The following is a 15,047-nucleotide window of genomic DNA, read 5'->3' as shown; positions in this document are numbered from 1 at the left end:
AACATAATTATTTAAAAAAAAAAAAGCCATTTTTATTGGGGCTTGTACTTTACATTATCCTGTCTGGTTGAACAAAATTGATGTATGAGTTATGCATTATTTCTAATTATGTTCTTTTCATGGGAGTTTTAAAAATGCAGAATTCATTCTCTGTATAATAAGTTTCAGGATGATGATTCTTTTCAACCATTTGTTAAGAGTTAATTATTTGCCTTCTTTCTTCTTTACAGCTAGTGAATCTCAGGATGACAGCTCACGTGAACAGTCCATGAGTTTGGAAGAGGGAGGAAATCAAAATGTATTGTTGAAGCAATTACTCAGAAATTTTCCATCAGCAGAGACAAGAAGAGAAAGTGAGGAATTTGAGGTAGTAAATTGTTTTGCCAATGTTACCAGAGCCTTGGTGGTTGTATACCATGATTTAGATGTTTTTTACAAGGTTAATGTGTTTTCATATATTGTTTTCATGTGAGAAAGTTTATAAAATTATTCTTGTATTAAACAGGTGGATTTAGTTGTATTATTTCTTTTTATTAGGATCTAGTACATAAGGAAGAAGCTAAATCTGCCACAGAGGGAAAAATAGAACCCTCAAGTGAAGACAAGGACAAAGAACACCCTGAGGAACCTAAAGGAAAGAAGCCATCATACCTTGGTTTGTTATTACCAATCATAAGTTACTTATGTACCATCTATATATTTCTGAAACAATAAATATAAGTTTTTCTTATACCAAAGTTTAAAATTAACAATATTTTTGAGTGAAATAATTTCATGAGTGGCTATAACATTCATATATTTCATATTTAAAAGATTTTATATGCTTTAAGCTTTTGAAAATAAATTATATGTTTTAATTTAACAGATATACGAAGAGCTCAACTTGAGAAAGATCCTACACCACCACCTGAAGATCTTAAGCCAAAGAGAAAGAGACCAAAGAAAAAGAAAGAAAACAAAGACGGAACATCTGCAAAAAAAAGACAGCGAAAAGGATCTAAAGCAGAAGAAGATTATGATGTGTTTATGGCTGCTTTGATGAAACAGTTGAGAGCTATGCCTCCTATTAGAATCTTGGAACCTTACATTAAACCAAACTTTAATCTTTGCCCTGTGTTTGGAAGTAGAGATTGTAATAATAAAGGTAAAATATTTAACTTTCAACACATTAAACTGTGAAAATGGTTTATTTGGGAAATAATGTGTTAACCACTGTTTTTAGGCATTATATCTAAATGGGTTTTTGCTGAGCAACAGTAAGGAGATAAGTAATTTATGGTTGGTTTGTGGTGATTGAAATTTAATCAGTTTTTTATGTTTATTGGCATACACAATCACTAGTGTATATTAGTTTTCAGATTATTAATTATTAGTACTCTGTGTTTTGGTTTGTGCTATACTGCTATGTATTGCTGTTTTAGAGGAAACCATAGAAGGACCAATTTTAAGTCAGTAGATGGTTAGTACTTCCAGTTCTTAACTAAAGTTTTAACCTTTTCTCAGGCTTTCCTTGAAGTTTGTTGTAGTAGATGAGCAGTTGAAATTAATTAATTGGTAACTAATAACTAATCATAACAACAATGTGATAAGGAGAATTTAAAACAGTGAAGGAAAAGCAAATTTCTTGACTTTTTTTTTTTCTCTCATTTTTGCACCCAATAGAAACAGCTGATTTTTAAAACTGTTGCAGTAACTTAAAACAAACTAGAATAATATCAGTTTAGGTTATTTAGTAGGAAACATAATTTTCTTGTATTAGTAAATTATTGTACTAAGGTAAGAGAAAATAATTTTCTTTCTTTTTTTCCGTTTTAGATTGCCAGTTACGAGGTAGTTATGGGAATGCCACCCTGTCTAATCAGCCTGATTATTATTCTACTCAACCTTTTGGTAGTAACCCCCCAACACCACCAGCATCTCTTCCTCCTACTCCTCCACCTGTAAGGGGTTATTATTATCAGGAATTTAACAGACCAAGAGGTGTGTTTTCAACAAATTTCATACCTAATGTTTTCTAAGAAACATTTTGAGTTTACTTAAATATAATAAAATGTGTTATAAGAATAAAGGGTGATTTACATGAAACATGTTGCTGTTGTTAAACTCTCTTTGAACTCTTCAATTGCTAATTTTCACATCCAAAAAATAAGTCATTGCTTGAAGGATATTAGTGTGCTAAAACAAATTCAGTTTAATATTCACTAGTAGATAAAATTTAACTAAAGTATTAGAAATTTTCAAATGTATCAGAATAATTATTTTTTTTATTCTTTATTGTTATTTTGAAAATTTAATATCAATATTTAAATTTTTAAAATTGTCATTTTTCACCAGTTTATTTGACAATGTACAATGAAGAAAAATTTGAATTTTTAAGATTGGTATGATTGTGTTGTTTAAAACATTTGTCATTTAATTACATATCTAAGACTGTGAAATAACTCAAAATTTAACTTGAACTTTTTGTGAGAGTTTGCAGTTTGTTGGTTTAAGCTGTTGCAAGTTTATTCTTATTACATTCATACTTCTTCTCCCATGGACAAGAGAAGATGTTTATGATTTAGTTTTGTATTTGTTATGGTAACCATTGATATATAACTGGATAATGAAGAGAATCTCAAGTCATGGTTTGTTTGTTTTTTTGTGTTTTTTTTAAAGATCAACCTTGTGTGGATATTCCAGCATCTTTACCAACACCACCATTGTATCTCGATCCCCAGAGAAATGTCAGGTTAGTTTTGTAGACATTGATCCATTATAGATAAAAACATTATATGTGAAAGTTTTGCGATAACTGTTCTTTTAATAGTGTTATTATATATAATGATAATTTATAATAAGCTTCTTAATTTAGCTGGAGAGTATTGTCAGGAACTGAATAAAACAGCTTATCTCATAAGCACAACAACTTGCATACCAGCCAACTATTCTGATTTATAGTAATTTAGGTCTATATATTTTCAAATACTCTTTGTTAAAACAGTCAGATTTTAAGAAAACCTTGAAGGTCAATGTTTCTATTTAACTTGTAAGTTAAACAAACATAAACATGACAAATAAAGGTAAACAATTGATGCAGTTATTTTCTCAGTGATTGTATGTGCTCTTATTAAAGTTGATCTCGTGAATCTACATTGTGAGTTTATTATACAATACAGAACTTTTCTAGGGATAAAGAAAGAAGAAACATGAATCTGGAAATTCTCTTCAGAAGTTCTCTTTATTCTTGAAAATGATCTTGTGTTAGATTATAATTTTTTTAAAAGTACAAAACTTCTGTGGTGTGGCAACAGATAAGCTTAGACTATGAAATATTCCAATGATCTAACTTCTTACTGACTAGTATTTTCAGATTTGTTACACCAGGCAACAACAACAAAAAAAAATCTTTTCTACTAGTAGACAAAATGCAACTATTTGTGAGTAATTCGATGATGCAAATTCTAAAAAATCATGTTGAGAATTAGTGATTATCGAGTTTCTGAGTTATGAAAGATTTATTCAAAATATTCTTACATATCATGAAAATAACTTTTTTTAATAACTTTATTTCTGTGTTAAAACTTGTATTTAAAAATATTCAAAAACACTACATAATAACAATATCACTTTAAAAAAGTAATGAGTATAATAAGATTATATGGTGACAATACATTCAGGCTATGTTCAAATCTTTCATCATGGTATAATTTATGTTAAAAAGAATTTGCTTTACCTGTTACATCTTTTATGTGTTTTCAGTTTCATGCTGTAAGAACCAACTCCCATTATCACAAGATTCCATTGTCCTTGATATTGCTGTTCCATTGTAGAAATATAAAATTTATGAAAAGTAGTCTAAATATGAAAGTAATAAGCATATCTTTAGTGGCATCCCAGATGCAATTTTCTTTTATTTTTCAAGCATGTTATCAATCATCACAGCATAGTTTATAATTTCTGTGATTTCCTAAGACATCTTTGATAAAGAGTTTTAATTATTTCCTGAAAGCAAAGTCTTTCTGATTGAGTACTGTTTCAAAATTATCATCCATCAACATTTCTTGAATCTGTGGCCCTGCAAAGATTTTTCCTTCACTGAATTTTGGAAAATTATCAGACAAATACTTGAAATTATTACCATCTTTGTTCATTTCTTTTATAGAATTATTTGTGAGTCCCAGTTTAATATGAAATACACGTAGAAAAACATTTTGAGAATTCACTAAAGGCTAATACTAAATAACTTGTTTCCTTGATATGTAATTTTCTCTTGCTATGCATTCTTTATTTTTGAAATTATTTTCATCATCTCAGCAATCTCAGAGACACAAAAAGCAATATTGTTTGGTATACCTATTCTGCAGGCCTAGCAGGAGTGCAGTAACTTTTAGATCACCACAAATGTTCCACCTACGGTGATTATATTTGACAGCCCCAAGTGTAACCTCCATGCTTTGATAAGTTTCTTTCATGTTCATAGCATGAACAACAGGAACAATGGCTTAATATCACAGTTGTGCAAAACTACAGCTTTCAGACTAACTTTATGAGTTGTTAAAAATTCTCCATTCTTGAGGACAATATTCAGTACCTAATTCTCCCATTAGTATTTGTAAAGAAACAAAGTATCTTATATGCTGTAGTGAGAAGCAAGACTTTAATGGTGGCTTTAGTAAATTGTAGCTCTTGTTCCTAGAGTTAATAAATTTTATTGCTGTAAATGAGAGTGGAATGTTTTTCTTCATGAAACTGTAATATATTTTCCACAGAAGTAGCAGAAACTATTTGGGTGATTTTTTACACTTTTGAACTTTATTGAACTGGAGATAGAGTTTAAAAGATTTTAAAAAAACAAAGTTTTGCAGAATTTGATTATTTTGATGGTGTGGTGTGAGATAGAAGAATGGTCTTCATTTTTGACTGTTTTCAGAATGAGGTGAAGTGACCAATTGAAAGAGAGGTATCTGACTAACTATTTTATGATCAGTCAAGGGACTTTTGAATGTCCTAGCAATCTGAATATATGAAAGTTTCAAGATTCCTGCTTATATGGAGCATCTGAGTGTGGGAATAAAGCAAGAGTGATGTACTTTGCTACAGTTATATTGAGAACAAACAGTATATATGGACAATAACTATATTTATAATTTTACACCAGTATGATACAGTGTTTGAAGTTAACACCAGTTTATGCCTTTTACCCATTGAACTGTCAAACTAAATTTAATAGTTGTGCTGAGTTAATTGCATGGTATTTCACAGAGTGTTGATAAATACTGAGATAGTAGAATAATTCAAAGACTAGAGGTGCTAGACAAATTCTGACTACATTTTTGAAATAAGCACCATCAAATTACTTTGAATCATTTGAATTTACTATAGTAGATACCTTTTTACAGTCCAGTATTATATTCAAACAATACACGGAAATAAAAAGAAACTGTCAAGTATCATTTGTTCTCAGTTAACAATATTGTTAAAAGAAGATAACAATATTTACTTATCATAAGTAATGGAAGTGCTATATGTAAAGGTGAGGCCCTAGATCACCAATGAACCTTTGCTTTTTTTTTAGAAAGGGAGATATGTATTTTTACTGTTCATAACTGAAAATGGTGAATATTTCAATCAGAAAAACAAATTATTAGTAGAAATATGTCATTGAATATCAGTCAAGGTGAAACTGACTTGATGTATATAGAATGGAACTTCTTTATTAATAGTAAAAGTAAAATATTATCATTCAGTGATGAAAAGAAGTATTTGTTATGTGTTTTTCAAACAGTTTTTGTTAGAAATTTTGTTTACTTTGTATCCTAAAAAAAATGATAAAGTTGTATGCATTTTTTTAAAGCTAAAACAGAGTGTGTTTAGTAAATCTGTACTAAATTCATGCAATTTGATTAATACTATTTCTACTATGAGTGAAAAAAATATATTTATGTGTTCAATGACACCTCTCTGGATTTAAAGAATTTGGTATATTTTGTGAACATACAATAATTTAATTAATTTTCTTTCTTTAAGGGATACTGAGTCTCCAGACACAATTATTTCTTCTTCTTCACCTGAATGTGGTCTCATTGAACCTCCAACTAAATTCCCTGGTCTGAGACTGATAGATAGTAATGAGAGTTCCAATGGCGAGAGAATTATTTATTCCCCTACTGTCCCTATTGTAGCTCCTATTCCAATAAGAGGTGTGTAATTAATGTAATTAGTCTGATATGCACACACACAAGTGTAAACAAACTATAAGGAAGTATTTAGTAACTTTTGATGTAATATTTTGTGAAGTATACTTTTTACTGCATCTGTTATTTTATTGTAGAAGTGAGTTTGAGTTGAGAAATATTTGTTTTCATAAGGTTTTGCTAACCAGAAAATTATTTTTCTTAAAAGTGAAAGCTACTTCATTTCATGCATTTGATAACGTAAAACATACTTGAAAATATGTTTGTGCTTGAAGTGTATGAAAATGATGATGCTTAAATTTACATAAAAATATTTCAGTATGAAAAAAATCATTGTATTTATATTTCACACTTGGATATTTTTAAGGACTGTCCTTGACTCAACCAAACAAGTTGGTAGGTATCAATAAAAATAGCTAAATTTAAAGTTCATATTTTTCAAAAGTTGAAAAACAACTTAGAGAAGTCAGATATTTTGTCTGTTGTTTTTCTTAAAGCTGTATCTAGTATACATGATGGACCTCCAACCCCAACATCAGAGAATGAAGAAGAAAAGGCAAGTTTAGAACATAATTTATTGTGTATTTTTTCATTTTAAATAAACTTTTTGTAGGATTTTTGATGAATTCTCTGCAGTTTAAGGAAGATTTGTCATCCTTGATAATTTTTAAAGTACTTTGAATAAATGTATTGTAATTTGTAATTACAAAAGGTATTTTGTTAATTAAACACCTTCTCCAGATAGAATACCTTTTGAAAAATGGGCAGTATTTAAAATATATTACCTGGAATAATAATTACAAAAAAAGTTTCTTGTTAAACTGAATATGATGTATGATACTGCAATAAGGTGTAGAGAAGAAAAATATTTAACATCAATATAGGATTTACAATGGTTTTAGTGGCAATTTTTGTTAAAATCACCAAGAAGAGTAATTTCAAAAACAAAAATTTTAATGTGATTAAGGTGTAATTTGGAGAAAGAAAAAAAATTGTGGGAATTTCAATTTTTATCATTACTATGATATTAAAAATTTCATTTTAGTAAAGTTTCATTGATAGTAACTTCAGATTGATTTGTCTGATAGTTTAATGTTGTTTCTGGCAAGAGCAAAGGAAAAATGACAATGATTCAAACCATTTGATATTGGTTTGTCTAGTAATGCATTTTCAATAAAAGATTGTATAAAATTACTCATTTTCAGGATAAAGAGAATGTAATAAAGGCAGAACATCGGTCTGAAATGTTTGCCACTAAAACAAAAATGCTAGGTTTAGGTGGACATCCTGCTCCACTTAAAGATTCTGGTAATGTGGCAGTTACTTTGACTCTGTCATCATCTGCATCAGATGATATTCGTGGAGTTCTTAATGCATTAGCAGATCTGTTAAAGATACCTCCTCCAGCCACGTATGATATTGTTGAGAGGACTGCCACACCTCCGAGTCAGAAGCTTGGACTATACAAGAAAGGTATTGCATCTTTTGATTTTGTTTTAGTCAAAACTATTGTGTGTATAATGATACAACAGTACATAATGAAAGTTAATGAGAAAATATAGTAAAGATGCAAAATTCATTAAATGTTATATTTAAAAAAATGTGTATTTATTGAAAAATATTGTGGAAATATAATTAACCTAAAATTAATTACAGTATGTGTATATCTTAATTTCTGAAATGGTACTCTCCCTCTATCCTATGATTAACTTTTCTTGTTTTGTGCTGCCCTCTATTTGCAGACATTTTTTAACACATGCCACAAGCTTTCATCATCCCTCTGTTGGAATCCAGAATTCCAACATGTTTCTCATGCTTCATTTCTCCGCCAATGGGAGAGCACTATTACGTGATGCATCTGGCTCTCTCTTTGTACCCTTAACAAACTATTATTTCTATGCCCCCCGCTAGTACAGCGGTATGTCTTCGGATTTACAACGCAAAATCAGGGGTTCAATTCCCCTTGGTGGGCTAAGCAGATAGCTCAATGTGGCTTTGCTATAAGAAAACACACACACATTATTTCTATTTGGCGGTGCTCAAGTGCAGACATTTGTCTTTAGACTACTGATTACCCTAGAAGTGGGGTAACTTTATTTATCTTAGTTGAACTTAATTTTTCTTTGAAAGCATTTGATTAACTCATTTGTCATGTATTTCTCCCTGATTTGGTATTTAACCTGAATTCAGAAATTACTGTTACCACTTTAGGTACCTTTCACTTATTTGCTACTGCATTTTGGCCACAGGTGTGGGTGATCCATTGGGGACTTTTTGGGCCTTTGTTTGCAAGGAGATGGAGCAGTCTATGGCATGCATGTTGTTTTCTCTGTGCTTTTTGAGTCCTTTTATAGGCACAAGGTGACAAAAATTGCAAATAGAGGACAGCACCAAATGAGAAAAGCTAATCTTGTAAATGGAGAGAAGTACCTATGTGAAATACATCTTTGGTTAGGAAAATTATAACATTCACTATCTTTCATTGTTAACTATTTTGTGTTACTCGTAGCCAAAGACCCAGCTGCTAACATTCATTCACTGCTGAATGGCAAACCTAGATTTTGTAGACACTGTGACATTGTTGTGCTCAGTGCTGGCATACAAAAGAAGGCTTCTGAACTTCCTTATATTTCAAAAGATGAATTGGTAAGTGTTATCTCAAACAGTGATATTAAAGGTTTTTCTCATTTAGTGGTAGATTTTTTTTTAATTGATGCTCATGATGGTTTAATTTTTTGTGGTATAACATTTAGTATAGAGGTATAAAACGTTTATTGAAAAATTAGTCACCTTTATGAAAAGTGCAATAAAAATGTAGATTGATTTTGTGTCATGAATCAGTCTATTCATGCTTGTACTGTAGGACATAATTGATAGGCATAGTGTAATTGTTTCCAGTTTTTAACGTGCATAAAAGTAAAGCTTGTGTTGCTAATGGATTTGATCCTCTGTATGTAAAGTTAAGTATATATGTAGTGTTAATAAGATAGACATGTTATTTGCATGTGCTCGTTACATATACAGTGTGCAGTTTCCATTTCATCTACTTTTGTAAATGAAACGTTTTAATCAAGGTATATGACTGATGTTCAGAAGGTGACAATTATGAAGATTGGAGAAATGCTTTGTCATCTTCAGTTCACATCAAGTTGAGTCGAGCATTTCTACTTGCTCAGATGCATATGGATATGGACAGAATTGTACCATACAAAATGTATTTTTTTTTAATGAATGGTGGTTACCATATTTATATTAGTCATTTACAATGACAGAGTTATTTGAGTTTCATTGCTCAGTACTTTTTTTCATGGAAAACTTAGAATGATGATTAGTTCTAGTGTTTCTAATGGGAACTTTAAAGAATTCTAGCTAATTGTAATACTTCCATTTAATAATTATAAATCGGGTAGTAAGTTCAAGTTATGCTAGTTCCAAGAAAATAGATAATTTTGTCGTTAAAAGTTACTGAAAAGTCTTAGAATTTTGTTCTTGATCAGATGTGTGCTTTTTGAGTGTGAGATGGCACACAATTTTGATTTTTTTAAATAAGATATCCAAAACAATCTGAAAAGAAAATGGAGCTTTTATCTAATATTATTAGAAAAATAGCTTATATATTTGAACAAAAACGCGCAAGCTTCAAATTTATAATAACTCTCGTACCAGTTTGCTGGCCTTCATTTTTAAAACTTTCATTACATTATGTCATTTTAACCTTTTTTGATTCCTTTGTATGTTCTGTCAACAAATACCTGCTTCATGTCTATAGATTAAAGAAATATCCTTATACCATTACAATTTTGTTAAGTTTAATTTAGCAGTTTAAGATGTTGAAAATTTTTTAAATAAAATTTATATTATTCAGCATACATTTTATACAATAATTCAATTTTATTTTTGAATTTTTTTCCTCTGTTAACAAAAGAATAATTAGTCCTGATATCTTCCTCCCTTCCAGGTGTATTTAATATTACTTAGGCATACTTATTGAATATTGCAGTCTTTAGCTACACTTTGAATTATGTAGGCTCTTTTGTTGTTGTTTTTTTCAATCAAATTAGTTATATTGTTAAATAATATTAGCTGGGGAACTTCAAACACATCGTGTTTTGTGTAAGCTCACTTTCCAAAGTTATGAATTAAATATTCATTTGTTTTTCTCTTTTTAGTGATTATACTTACTCTCTGTTATTCATTTTAGACTACTACACATATAATGTGAGCTAAATTTTTAACTTGTACAATATTTTTTCAGAGATGAAATTTAATATATTTCAAAGTATTAATTAGTATATTTTGTTGTGAAATTCAGGTAACTGGCTCCAAGACATTTTCTATGACTCGGTTATAATAATTCAGTATGAATATACAAATATATTCAAAATCTATTGAATTTATTTATTAACAATGGTAACAAATTCTAAAATTGTTAATGCATTATAGTATTAATTTAAATTCTTTTATAGGAAGAAGAAGAAGTTATTTTCTGTAGTACCAACTGTTATATGCAGTTTGCTTTAATGCATAGATCACCATCATCTTCAGAACAGAAGGTATATGTTGTTCATTACACTTTTTTACATCGTTGTTTGATTAATGTTACCCTTCCTACCATTGTTGTTGTTTGTATATTTTAATATAAGAATTTCATTTTTAAATGGTACAAACTGGATAATTTTAGAGTGTTTGAATAAATTGTGCTTTCTTATGCTAAATCCACTGTATAATTTCAAGAATTTCCTTGAACATCTTTTATTGGTTATAGGAGGCAGCTGCTGTTGTTAGTCATCTTAGTAATGCGGCTTTAGCAGAAAGACGTGCTAGTGCTGGGGAGAGCAAAGGAGTGACCCTCCCATCAGAGAGCTGTTCTACACCTTTGACACCTACTGCTGTTGAAGGTGAAGCTGAAGCTCAAGCTAAGATAACTTGTAAGAATATTCTCCAAGAATCAGACCTTCATCCAGATGATAGTGGTTTAGACTTGTATGGGTCTGAGGAATTGGCCCCATCTGCCACTTCTCCCTTACCTGAGACAGAAAGAATGGAAGAAATGGAAGCTAGTCAGGACAGTGAGCACATTGATGGAATAACTGAGCAGGAGGTAGTGGCACATGAACATGTTGGCTGTTTAGATGAAGAAACTACGGAGTAGCTTCAGTTCTGAAGTTTCAAGAGTTAGAAAACACCTTAGTATAGATCAACAACAGGTAGTGTTGTGGCTTTTACTTTATACGTGTACAATATCTTAGATTTCTCAACAATTTGGTTAAATAGTGTTCATGCTTACTATTAGTCTATAAGTTAAGAAGTACTTGTCTCAGAAAATATGATTGAGTGCTACTAAATCTAAATAAGCAAACTCCCCAGCAAGGTTTTTCTTACATAAGACTTATTAGAATTGAATTATGAAATTGAGATAAAAAATTACTCAAAGGTTTGAAATAGCTAATGAAGAAAAAAATCATTGGTTGCCATTGTATGTATATGGGTGTGTTTATATATAAACACACACACGTATGTAAACCAGAACTGAGACAATCTGTAATGAGATTCTAACCTAAACCTTTTTTTTGTCTCCAGTTGGCAGTCCTTGTTATTATTTATTAAATCGTAATGAAAAGTGTCTTTAGTTGTAGCATTCAAAATCCATTGGGGATATTTCATTTATCAGACGTGATTTAACTACAAATTTGAAACTATATAGCCATTAAAGAAGAGAAGAAGTTGAGTGCTTTGGCCCTCAGCATTTCAACTCCTACTGCTGTCTTTCAGTTTCTATGACCACAGACATTTTCTGTTATAAGTAAATGGAGAATGATAAGATCTGGCAGTAGACAGTTCGTTCTTTCTTTTTACGTATAATAGATTAGAATTATCATAATATACATCTTGGTTTTGATATTTGTACTCACTTCTATTCCTGTTATATACCCCTCAGTGTGCATTCCTGTATGTGGTGAGGGGACCTCCCAAAGAAGATGCTGTTATTTTAGTTTACCTCTTCTGGGATCTAAACATTCACCCACGTGTTTGCCATGTGTGACAGTCCATGAAGGGGAGAAAAGAATCCTGGTTGTTAAGGAGTCCAACTTTAACACATCACTTCAGCCTTGCCCCCTTTCCCAAGTCAGTGTTGGATGTCCTCAACAAGTGTTGTGGACATTGTATCTGATGTTTGTGTTTGGGTATAGTGCTTATAAAATGTTCGCATTGCTGCAGTGTCTTTGTTTACATTTTCCCTATTAAATACTAAAAAAGATTTTTATTTTTATTTTCCCTTTTCTTATTTTCATCTTTTGAAGCTCTACTTAAATAAGTGGTTGAGTCTAAAAATGCAAAATACATGTTTTTTCTTTATGTTCATTCGTCTTACAATTGTGGCCAGCAGTGTATTCTGAACCCTCTCAGATGTTTCCAATATCGGAGGTTCAGTCACTTGAAGACATCATATTGTGGTTCCTCGGCATGTACACGTTACAGTAGCAAGGACCATGATGCTTATGAGTGTGACACAGGCCCTTATTGAGTTAATTGTTACAGCTTTCACCCATCCTACTTTCATTCTTGCCCTAAGTGGTTGAGAGAAAAAGAGGTGCAGCATTTGAAAATTATTCAAATCGTTACTTACCCTGAGACTCAAAAGTTACTGTCCACCACTTCACCTCAGATGTATGCTGCTGCACTTTGTTCTACTGCTACAGTGTGAGTGCAGACAGATCTCTCCACGCCTCTGAAAGAATCGTTCTCAAACTATACGAAAAGTCTTTTGACCTCCATCGTTAAGAAAGTTGATGAATCAATATCAATACCCATCTCTGTACCTGCCATTCATTCCAGCAAAACCCCAGATCCACTTTCTTCAATTCCCAGTACAGACATTTCCTTGGATACATCTTCTTTTTCAGCCCCAAGATGCATGAATAAGTGATCAAAGAAGATTACAGTGACAGAGACCTGCCCAATCAACCCAGGGCAGGATCTGTGGAGGTCGATAGACTTCCCTAGAATAAAGAAAAAAGACGTGGTTGAAAACAGAAGAGCTCTCCACCCAATTCACCTACACATAAACAAAAAATGGCCACTTTGATACAGTGGAATTTCAACGTTCGTGTTTTAATCTGGATGACATCAAAGCACTGATTATTTCCTACCATCCTGTTTGTCTTTTTTCACAGGAAACATTTCTAAAACCTGCCAATATAGTCACCAATATAGGCAGTTTTCTTTGTACAGAAATGACAGGTTGTGTGATGGACGAGTGCATGGAGGGGTGGTACTGTTATTCAGTCAGCATGTGCCACCTTGTCTTTGCAACTCAACATATGCCTGGAGGCCATAGCCAACTGTGTTCCCTTGGGTTTTACCATCACTGTTTGTTCTATCTACCTGTCTTCTGAAGAGACATATGATCAAATAGACCTTGATGCTCTTATTGAACAGTTGCCATCTCCCTTTTTAATTCTGTGGGATTATGTAATGGACATAATCGCCTCTGGGAAGGTGCTGATACTGATGGGAGGTGTCATTCCATAGAGTTTATGCTCTCAGATCATAACATTTCTCTTTTAACCACTAGTTCTTATATTGGCTGTGATTGATGCCACCCGACCTACATGGCTCAGTGGAAGCTGAATCAAGCTAACTGGCACTCTTTCACTGCTCTCGCAGAACTTTGATCCTTCCATCATCTGTGAGCCATTGATAGATGACTGCATGGCAGCAGTGATTGACTGTATTATGCAGGCAGTTGCTCAATGTATTCCTAAAACCTCAACACATTTTCCATGATATTCTTGCCCTTGTGGAATCCTGCCTGCCACATGGTAATGAAGTCTCAAAAATTGGCCTGAGATACCTTTCATAGATATCACACACTCTAGAACTGCATCTCTTTCCAGCAGGCTTATGCACCTGCTTGGCAGGTAAGATGTCAAAGCCAGAAGGAATCTTGGATTAAATTCAAAACCAGCATCTGTTCTACCACCAGGTCCAAAGTCGTATGGAACAAGATTTGAAAGGTCAGTGGGCAGTGTATTTCTGTTCCCCTTTTGATCTTGCTCACTGATGGTCAGAAAGAAGCTGATATCCAGAGCATTGGTGATGCTTCATCCTCCACCTTCTGAGCCATCAAGACTCCAGCAGAGTGATCACCTCTTTCCTTTCAGGCTGATCATATCTATAGCTATAATCACCTCTTTACAGTGTTAAAACTCAAACTGGCTCTTCATTGGCCTGGCAATACATTGGTCGGACCTGGTGATATACACTATAGATATGCACCATCTGTCTCCAGCTTCTCTTGTTTTTTTCTGGTTGTTTTTAACCAGATCTGGTAGAAGAATGTTTTTCCTGATGTGTGGTGCTAGGCTATTGTCCTACCTTTCTCTAAGCCTGGAAAGGATCCCAAGATTCCTTCAAACTACCATCTAATTGCTTTGACAAACTGTCTCTGTAAGACCTTATAGAGGATGGCTAATGCTCATCTTGTTTGGTTCCTCAAATATAACAACCTCCTCTCACTCACTAAGTGTGGGTTCCAATGACAGTGCTCCACTGTGGACCATCTGATTTGACTTAAAACATCGATCAGAGAAGCCTTTCTCCAGCAATAACATCTTGTCTCAGTATTCTTAAACCTTGAGAAGGATTATGATACTATGTGGAAATATGGCATTCTATGAGACCTCTGCTTATGGATTATGTGACCACTTGCCCATTTGTATTGAAGATATTTTAATGGACAAGCGATTCCAAGTTCGTGTGGGTTTGACACTTTCCCATTTTTTCCACAGGAACATGGAGTCCCTCAGGGCTGTCTCTTGAGTATCACACTTTTCAGTATAAAGATTAAAGCCATCACTGAACAACTCC

The 15,047-nt window shown here is 32.4% G+C and overlaps 1 protein-coding gene across 1 annotated transcript in view; it reads left to right on the top strand.

The window, feature by feature from the left end:
• The window catches only part of LOC143232713 (histone-lysine N-methyltransferase 2C-like), a 180,224-nt gene that overhangs the window by 132,576 nt on the left and 32,601 nt on the right, over window positions 1-15,047 (top strand). The window contains 12 exon segments of the mRNA XM_076468458.1: window positions 231-367; window positions 538-655; window positions 866-1,144; window positions 1,816-1,980; window positions 2,659-2,731; window positions 6,010-6,182; window positions 6,674-6,732; window positions 7,382-7,649; window positions 8,686-8,822; window positions 10,643-10,729; window positions 10,942-11,316; window positions 11,318-11,383. Of these exon segments, the coding sequence (XP_076324573.1) occupies window positions 231-367; window positions 538-655; window positions 866-1,144; window positions 1,816-1,980; window positions 2,659-2,731; window positions 6,010-6,182; window positions 6,674-6,732; window positions 7,382-7,649; window positions 8,686-8,822; window positions 10,643-10,729; window positions 10,942-11,316; window positions 11,318-11,383 (1,937 nt within the window).

This window comes from Tachypleus tridentatus, chromosome 11 (genome assembly GCF_004210375.1).
Source record: "Tachypleus tridentatus isolate NWPU-2018 chromosome 11, ASM421037v1, whole genome shotgun sequence".
NCBI lineage: Eukaryota > Metazoa > Arthropoda > Merostomata > Xiphosura > Limulidae > Tachypleus > Tachypleus tridentatus.
This window is presented reverse-complemented; position numbering and strand designations above follow the sequence as displayed.